Below are 9,975 nucleotides of genomic sequence, written 5' to 3'. Positions count from 1 at the left end.
TTTAAAAAATATATTTTAATGTATTATCATTTGAGGCTGTAAAACAAAAAAGGGTATGAAGACTTTGTATAGGCACTGTACACCAGTTGAGTTGTGCCTAGAGGCATATTTTATTGGAGGTCCTTAGTACAGGACATAAACTGAAGAAGAGCTTTACTTCTACCCCACAAATATTGCATATTTAACAAGGCTTAAGAAGAACATTTTAAAATACTGAACAATATATACCCAGTTAGTAGTAGTATTGCAAAGTTTATAGATGTTGATGATTCCTGCACTTTTTTTCAGATCAATCCAGAAACAATGTCACATGTGTTTTTTTTGCTGTGATATATCTAAGAAGTTTTGGAGTGCTGTTGAATCCCTGATGCTGCTAACTCTGTCTACTCTCTTAACCTTAAAGATGTTATTTGCTACTATGTTAACCCAGAAGATAATGCTCGTGAGTACTTGATGAACTTTGTTATCCTATATGCAAAATTCTTTATTCACAAACAAAAATGAGCAAAATCTGAACCTAAATTGGCTAAATTGGAAAATCTAGGTATCTGCTTAAATCTCTGTTAAATTACAAAAAAAAGTAATACCTTACTGAGTCATTATGAAAAGTTTTTCCCTGATGCCCCTGTTTGATCTATTATTTATTTTTTATTTATTAGTAGTATTCTTTTTTTAATGAATTGTTTTTTTTACTCCCTTTGGTTTATTTATTAAGTGTGTCACCAATGTTCTGTTTATTGTATCCCTTGTATTTTTGTATATTTAAATTGTTCAATAAAATAAAAAATGCAAAAAAGCTGCTCAGGCTCTTTTCACCAAAATATTTGGACTGATTGTGAAGCTTTTAGTGGCAGGCATTAGCATGCAGAAATTGTTTAGTTAGCTTAGCTTAGCTTTAACTGTGTTGACATCTTAAATGTATTTGTTCACTAACATTCCTTTTTTATCTTTGTTTTTTCCATTGATGTCAGTTCATGTACTTCAGTATCATTCACTGGCAGTGCTTTAACATTAAACCTCGACCTTTACCTGGCGCCTAAACAAAACACAATGTTTATTACAGATTTATGACTATAACTTAACACGGAGATATTGTGTGTTGAGCTGCGTTTTTTTGCAAATGGGTGTTTTTTTATACAACGTATAAAACAGCCACTTACGGTAATATTTACCTTAAAATGTACAACATGTTCAAAATGAGGTATCACCATGAGATTGTGCCGAGGTTTTACCTGTTTCACCAATGTTTTTATGTTTCATCATAAGCTGCTGCCAAAAGCGCTTCTCCCCCGCGGGGATGCACCTAAATTAAATAAACTAAAAGGGTACCACTCAAGCAGTTTCCCCTGTGATATTATTGTGATTGCAAAGGACTACATTTAAATGTACGCACTGACCCAAACAGCCATGTTCTCCCACGCCGTCTCCCTCTCTTTTGCTGCTGCAGCAGTGTTACACTTTCGGCGAAAAACATGCTCAAACTCACCGTATGAGCACATGGTGACTCGTCGAATCAGGGCTCCATTGATGCTGTCTTTTTATACTTGTGGTGCACGCGCTTAACTCCAGGTGAAACTACTCCGAGTTGATCAAATTAACGCAAATCAGCTGTTCTGGAACCGAAAACTCAGTTTCCTATCTCAGAGTAGATCAACTCAGAGTTCAGGGTCAGACTCAGTTTGTTGAACCTGCTTTGTTAAACAGACCTCTGGAAAGACCTATATTTCAACGCAATTATCCTTCACAAAATTCAGCTCAAGTGTTGTCAAATTAAGTGTGATGAAAGAAAACTACACAACTTTAGCCCTGTTTTCAAATTAATTTCATTATCATTATTATTTGGAGTTGCAGTTATGGCTATAATGGCTTTCTCTACCTGTCCCTTACACCTCCGTGCCTTGGGAGGTGTACCTCACAGATTGGAAATTAAAATTGCTAGTATATAATATATTATTGACAGAAATAATTTTTGGGGTTTATTGAAAAAACATAACAAATACATATTATGACTGAAACAATTGAACATAAAGGCAAACAGATCATTTTATGTTGAAAGTATATCAAAATAGATATATTTGATTAACGATTAAAGATTAAAAAGATTAAAATCACAAGTGACAGTGTCCAGGCCACAGCACACACACCACAGTGTATTTTACGAGTCAATACAATATTCAGTGTCCTGCACTGATTACGAACAGTAACACATTGAATAAGCAAATGTAATATCTATAAAGAATATATACAGTAAGTCAAACCATGCTGAAGCTCTGTCTCATTTCTCTGATTAGGATTTAAACACCTGAACATTATTTCTGACCATGTTATGTTGTCAGCCAACTATAATATGTTTGATTATTTTCTGAGAAAGTTATAGTCTAGTGAAGACGCGAAAACAATCAAAGAACTGAATCAAAGCTCTTCAACAGATGATGACAACTATTATATGACTCCTTTAAATGCACAAAAAGAATACACTGAACAGTGAAAAGAGGAGATATGCTTTGGTTTGTGAGACACTGGTTTACCTTGCCTATAGAACATTAAATAGCACCTTAAATATTCAAAGATGTAGCACACCACTTACATGATTCTCCACATGCTGCAGTGAAGCACAGCGATCACAAGAACATATTGACTAAAATCAAAGGAAACTGAGGAAGCAGTCAAAGCTCAAATGAGATTAACAAATTTTAGGAATAAAATAAAAAGCAATAGCCGAGCGGAGGTCAAGTGTATGACTCCAAAACGAGAGAGATGCCCTTCTGTGTGTAATGTCAAGGGTGTGAACTATGAAGTTGTAAGCCAGGGTTGAAGCTAGTGCCCAGGTGTCAGTGAGTAACAAGAATTAAACAGGAATTATGCTTCTGCAAAGATACACGGTAACTTCTTTGCAAACCTATGCAGAGAGCTGCAGAGAGAGTGCTACGGGTAGCCCTAGGTCGCAGAGGAGCCACCATATGTATTCAAAATCTCTGAAACTAGCTGAAACTGCACAATGAGCACAATGAGATGGACCATCTGTAAAAAAAAAAAAGTCATGTATCTCTACCTCCACCTACTGTTTCTGTCTGCCCCAAGAATCCTCTCTGTCTGCTCCTAGTGGCATCTGCTAGATCCACTGCACCTGACCAACAACTAATCAGAGCCAAGGAGTCAATGACCCAATGTCAATAACTGCTCCTAACTGACTGTGAATCTAGGCAACACTGATCAAATATGAATCAACGTTCTGGAAATGGAAGATTTGTCCATCAGTTGGTTGGGCGAGGCTTGGTTTCTGCTCGACCTTTTACAAACTGCTCAACTTGGTGGTTTTTCTCCAGCGGCAGTGAAATCTAACAAATGCCATCAGGAGCAGACGGAGAGGATTCTGGGAGCAGACAGGGAAAAAGGTGGAGGTAGATACATAACTATTTGACAGACTGTCTGTCTCATTGTGCTGTCAGGGTTTTAGGGTTGTCAAAAAATAGATACTAAATAATGGATACAAAAAAATTTGTATCAGATTAGATACTAACTTACTAACCAACACCTAAAGCTGCAGCTGGAGGTAGCCTTGCGAGACCATCCTGATGTTGCGAGCTCCATTGTATCTTACTCTCAGATGAGTATTGGTAACGTGCGGTTTAGAAAATTTGGAGAAGGTTGCCCAAGCGACCGAACCAATCAGCGTTGGTTTAGAGGCGGCTCGACGTGTGGCGCAACAAGAAGCGACTGTTCAATGTAAACAATGGTGGCTTCCACGGTGGAGATGAGCGCGGCTATCAAGCAAGCCGCTCACTAAAGATTTTTTCTCTTCTCTTCTGTTGGAATATGGACCGAGCACCTGAAATTATGCTTTTTAACCGTAAATTTGTGTTACACAAATGGCAAATATCCTTTACCCACATGTTTGTTAACTTTGCCTCGACGCTCTGATAGTACATCATACGCTCCATTGATCTGACAGCAACCAGTATTCCCACCTCTTCCCAAAAGATCTCCAACGGAGAGTTCCCAGATGGATGTGCAGAGCTAATGGAATTATGCGAATCAATCCATCTGGTGGATTATGCCGGAGGACCTTCGAGAACAGTTTTACTAGTAAATGAACGAAGCATAAGTGCCGTTTGGAAGTATTTAGCATACAAGGCTAATGACCAGGGAAATGCTAAGGATGTAAAGCTAGTGGCTGGCGTCTAATAATAAACAGTAACGTTAGCAGTGGAGCTAAGCAGCTACCATCATCAGTCCTGTCTGTCCGTTAAGAGATTTTCATTTAACAGGATGACATAATAACGTGTCTAAAAAGTCAACCTGCAACGGGACAGAAATCATTTGTGATCAGATGTGAGAGGTGATTCAGAGGTCCCGGATCAGACTAGCGTGTAGCTGATGAAGTAGGTGTTTTGAGGAACTGTGGGTTATTGCTCAGTATCAAATAACTAGCATCAAATACCTAATTAAAAACAAACTTATCAGAAAAAGAACAATCATCATGATAAAAGCGTGATAAAAACCAGCCCCTCAAACAGACCGATCCATGTAAAACAAGTGCACGAGAGGACAGGATTATGCAAAGACTCTTAAAGGGGAATCAGTTCAACACTGCAGCTGGAGTTGGTCTCCAGTTCAGTGCTGAACAGGGCAAGGATCTGTCTCTGCACACAGTGTCTCATTGTTTAAGACTTTTTGGAGTGAAAGCCCACTCTGCAGTGACCAAACCTCTCATCAGCAGAAAGAATAAAAAGGCTAGACTTGCCTTTGCTGAGGAGCATGTTGTGTGGACAGAGGAGTCATTCAAAGCAAGGGCCTTCATTTTTTAATCCTATAGCCCTAAGAAAACATAGTTGAAACATTCTCTTCTGACACAATTGTTACTGTTCTCTAATTTTGCTCACTGTTTTTTTCACAAAATAAAGGTTTGTGCCATGGTTATTTAAAAATACATGCTAGTACAGCAGTGGTATAGCCACAGTGGTAGTATTAGAAGTAGGTAGTAGTATTACATCAAATTATGAACAATAAAAAATACCAATATTTCATAGTAAAACAAGTATTAATAATTTGTTCTCTAATTTGATCTCAATTATTTCCAAAATAGCCAGAATGTGCTGTGCAGCGAATGTTTAAAAATCCACCTATTGCTCTTCACAAGTTTAGTTTTATGTGTATGAACTTATTTAGACGGAAAGGCAGAACAGCCAAAGAAATCCATGGCGATGCTGCGGGGATAGCCTTCAAGCACCTTCATCGCCACAGGGTCAAACTTCCAATAGTGCAATCCACTCAGGAAATTGGCGTAGCCTGTCAGAGGATGAGAGAAGGCAATGATTAACTGTGGGATTTTACCATTCCCTAGACCAGAAGGCAAATACAGTGAATGTCAGAGTTCAGGTGTAGCCTTTTCCTGATCCCAGTCCTCACCATAGCTGTCTCTAAAAGCTGCATCAATATGGCCGGGCACTGCTCCCCACTTCTGCAGGCTGCGAGGGAGGGCATCATCCACTCGGTTCTCCTGAAGATTGAAGGGCCAGTAGGAAGCGGACTTAAAGAGGTAGACTTTCTCAACGCGGTCCTCTTCCCACTTCAAAGATGCTTGGATATCTGTAACAGGGAGGCCTAGCTGCCGCACTGAATCTGGCCCTGTAATCTTCCTCTCAGCATCAAACACCCAGTAGCTGTCACCTGTCATGGTAAAAGATCTGGACCTTATTTACCAGTGCAAGTTTTAAACTCAAGTGTTTCCATAAAACCAAATATTTCCCTAAGCTAAGGGGTTCATTTACCATACCATACCATAACAACTTTATTTGTAAAGCACTTTAAAAAACCCAGTGGACCAAAGTGCTGTACAAAATCACACATAAAAAACAAACATATAAAATAATTTCAAACATAGTGCATAGGTAAAAATGAGTCAAACAATAAATAAAAAATAACAAATTAAAAGTCATCAATTTAAAATTAGGTCAAAGGCCATGGAGAACATGTGGATTTTGGGGCGCTTTTTTAAAAACATGCAGCAATGGTGTTTGTCTGATGTCAAGAGGCAGGTCGTACCATAGCTTTGGTGCCATGACTGAAAAAGCACGGTCCCCTTTGAGTTTGCTTGTCATTTTGGGGACTTTCAGGAGCAGCAAGTCAGCTGACCTGAGGGCTCGTTTAGGAGCATATACTTAAAAACAAATCAAAGAGTTTTAAAATTAATTCTAAAACGAATGAGCAGCTAGAGTAGCGCAGCTAAAATAGGGGTAATGTGCTCATATTTATTTATGCCACTTAAAAGGCTTGTGGCAGCATATTGTACCATTCGAGATGTGTGATGGTGGATGCGCTAACCCCTACATATAAGGCATTACAATAGTCTAGCCGACTAGTTATAAAGGCGTGGATGGCCATGTCTAGGTGCTGCCTTGAGAGAATATGTTTTATTTTTGCCAACTGCCTCAGTTGGAAGAAACTTGACTTCACAACTGCCTGATCTGACTATCAAGAATAAAATCAGGATCCATTTTTTATCCCAAGGTTTTTGATGGTGGCTTTGGAGTATTGGGCTAGTGAACCTAGATCAATGGGTGGAGTCCCAGCAGTGCCATTAAAAACCATCACCTCAGTTTTATTTTCGTTAAAATTTAAAAAGTTGAGTGCTATCCAGGCCTTAAGGTCATTAAGACATTTAAAAAGTGTTGCCAAAGAATATGCATTTTTCTTTTTGAGGGGTAAGTAAATCTGGCAATGATCTGCATTGCAGTGGAAGGATATGCCATGTTTGCGTAAGATGGACCCCAGTGGGAGCATGTATAATGAGAACAGAAGAGGTGGGCTTTAGCAGAGCCGTTTGCACATGTAAGAGCACGAGCTTGCGCACGTGTACGCGCACGAGCACGAGCACGAGCACCAGCACGAGCACGAGCCCTACGGCGGTAGCAGTATGTGCACCTGTTCGGACATAGAAAATAGAAGGACGGACCATGCGCGGACATTTAACAACAACAACAATGGCGATGAAAGGTTCACGTTGGTGTGATGCGGAGGTGGAGTGTTTACTGCAGATTTGGGCGGATGAAAATATTCAAAAACAGTCGACAAGACGCACAAAACCCCAAGGTCTACGGAAAGATTTGTAAACAAAGCCACACACACGCAATCAATGCGTGTGACGTGTTACGGCGTGATGATGTATGGACAGCAAGAAGCATTTGCGCGAGGCCCAGGCAGTGTGAGTACAGAGCTGGGGAGCGGGGGGAGAGGGAGGGGGGAAAAGTACCCTAAAGCCCGGGTCGCGGTGCGAAAGGACAGTGTGAGTGCGCCCTGAGTGTGCCCTAAGTCTCCAATGTTGACACAGAAAGTTCAGTCTTCTAAGTACAATTGGAACCACTCCAATACTGAACCCCTAATATCCATCCAGTGTTCTAAATGAGGTATTCAAATTTTGTTGTCCACTGTATCAAACGCTGCTATCAAAATTAAAACCACAAGGATGACACTGTCACCAGAGTTGGTAGCTAAAAATATATAATTAAAAACTCTCAGTAGGGCTGATTCTGTACTGTGGAGATTATTAAAAACCAGATTGGAATATTTCGAGAATGTTGTACAAAAAAGGAAGGATTATTTAGGAGCGTTGCATAAAGCTTCTTAGTCTAACAAGTTGTCTAATTACCATAGACCACTGTCAATATTATTTTATTCAGGACTAAACATGTAAAGCTGGCCTAAGAGTTCTATAGCAATACCTAAATGATAATGTGATTATTTTTTTATTGTTCTGTATTATGACCAACCTTGGAAGAACCAGATGTTGCCAGACTTGTCTTCATACGCAGCATCAATGTGGTCAGGAATGCCTCTCCAATGGCGTGAAGCCAGAGCTGGATAGCCAGCTTGTAGCTGCCCGTTGCGGATACGCCAAACATATTGAGACTTAAAGAAGAACAGCTCTCCCCTGATCATGGACACGGCATCGAAGTTTGTTCTACAGGCGTCCGGCTGGGGCATAACAACATATACAGCAGGATATTTTGTCTGTGAACTAATATATGGATTGAATACAAGACTGATGCAATCTTAAAATACAGTGTATGTAGCTCTGAGGTCCATTCCCAGTTTTATTGTCTCACCATTCCAAGGTCAATCTCATTGGTCTCCGTTATCTCAGGCTGTTCTTGCTGAGGGGGGCCATACAGATACTGGATGCCCCTCTTGTCATCCTCACTTAGTTGCAGAGGGTAGGAGTCGCTGTAGAAAGGACACATCACAGCATCAGGCACCAGGGAGTGCTGCAGGCCAAGGGCATGGCCAAACTCATGAGCTGCCACTTGTGGGAGATCGGTGCCTAAACAGGACAGCGAAGGATGAAGGACAGTGACACTAAAATGAGTTGTTGAGTTATTGGAATCAAATGAGGAACACTAAGGAGGTGCAGTTTTTAAAGAAAAATAAGATTTCTGTTTCAAGGTATTTTTTTCTTCAAATTTCTTTATAGAATTTTTGCAGACAGGCAAAGAAAAGTACAACAGTTGCATTCTGTGTCATAGCATCTGCTCTAAAGGGAAAAAGAAAATGAAAAGCCCCAACATGAATCCCACTATCCCTCCTGTAGGTACTTTAGGTTTAATTGGATCAATAGTGTGACTATCAAATGAAATATTTCATAAGGAAAATTAATAACTTTAATTTATTAAAACTTCACACGGAGAACCAATCAAATGTAGGGCCTTGACTCAAGTTCAGATTATGAGATTGACTGTTCTCAATAAACTTATCATTAATCAAGTAAATATTAGTTATCACCAATAATTATCAAAGATAATAATTAAAATGACTCTAGTTAAACCAGAGTTCCTCAGGGCACCACCGTCATAGACGGCGTGACAACTAATATTAAATCCTCATTAAATATATTAAACTACTAATTAAGGGTTGAACACCGATAAATGTAATAGTTTAATTATTTGAAGGATTTAAAAGTTATTTTCTTAGTAGAGGCTGGCTCATTGTGTAATATTAAATAAACAGACATATGGTAAACACAAACATTTATTAACAAATTAATAAACGCACACACAAAACACAATTAACAAACTAAAGCTAACAGCAAATGTGTGTGTTTGTGTGTGTGTGTGTGTGTGTATGTGGGGGGGGGGTGAGAGAGACAAAGAGGAGAGGTGGGGGCTTGGACCCCTGCAGAGAAGACGTGAACATTTAAGTTACACAAAGGCCCGCAACCTGGAGATCTCAGTTCTTATTCAGGTTATGACAAAGTTGCAATTCTATTTAGCCGTACATATAAAGTCCTATAACATGTAGTAATGCCCAGTTGGTGATTAGTTACCAGTCCATGAGATGGGAGATGTTTTGCGTTGCTTGATGCCAGTGGCTGGTTGAAGAAAGGTTCTTGTCTTAGTCGTTGCTCTTAGGCAAAAGAGGACTCAGATCGCTCTTTGTTGTGCTCAGTTGAGGATAACCGGTTGGTTAACCTTTGCTGGTGATCCTACGCCACAGGGGGCACCTACACTCCCAACAACCGAGTTAAGAGGTTCCATTTAAGGAGAATGTTACATCTGGATAGCAGGGTGGTAAAGGCCATGACACGTTTAGTAGTAATTGGCAGATTTTTAGACAGAGGGACCCAAAATGATTGGGGATTGGGTTCCAAATTTGGGTTGAGAGCCTGTTTGAGGGTTTGGAATATAACAGACCCATATTCAGCAAGCTTCGTCCAGAACATGTGTGCGTGGTCGACTGCTTACAGTTACGAGCATCACTGTGACTAGGGTATATCTTAGCCAATGTAGCATTGGTGAAATGGGCTCTATGAAGCACCATCCACTGTAATAGGCCGTGCATGGCACAAAGCGAGTGAACCAGTTTTAAAATGTCCCTCCACTGGAGCTCAGTAATGTCTACCCCCAAATCCTTTCCCCATGCATTTTTAAATGATACAGTGGGGACTGGGCTCAGAAGAGCAATCTTATTATAAAAGACAGA

The 9,975-nt window shown here is 39.9% G+C and overlaps 1 protein-coding gene across 1 annotated transcript in view; it reads right to left on the bottom strand.

Annotated features, from left to right (window-relative positions):
- Nucleotides 1–1,963: 1,963 nt before the first annotated feature.
- The window catches only part of LOC310958902 (stromelysin-3-like), a gene marked incomplete at its 5' end in the record, with an annotated part of 53,035 nt that continues 45,023 nt past the window's right edge, over nucleotides 1,964–9,975 (bottom strand). Inside the window, 4 exons of the mRNA XM_083930059.1 lie at nucleotides 1,964–5,289; nucleotides 5,410–5,670; nucleotides 7,770–7,974; nucleotides 8,106–8,320. Of these exons, the coding sequence (XP_083786185.1) occupies nucleotides 5,162–5,289; nucleotides 5,410–5,670; nucleotides 7,770–7,974; nucleotides 8,106–8,320 (809 nt within the window). The 3' untranslated portion in view covers nucleotides 1,964–5,161. The remainder of the gene's footprint in view (nucleotides 5,290–5,409; nucleotides 5,671–7,769; nucleotides 7,975–8,105; nucleotides 8,321–9,975) is intronic.

This window comes from Echiichthys vipera (assembly GCF_963691815.1).
Source record: "Echiichthys vipera genome assembly, chromosome: 16".
Classification (NCBI taxonomy): Eukaryota; Metazoa; Chordata; class Actinopteri; order Perciformes; family Trachinidae; genus Echiichthys; species Echiichthys vipera.
This window is presented reverse-complemented; position numbering and strand designations above follow the sequence as displayed.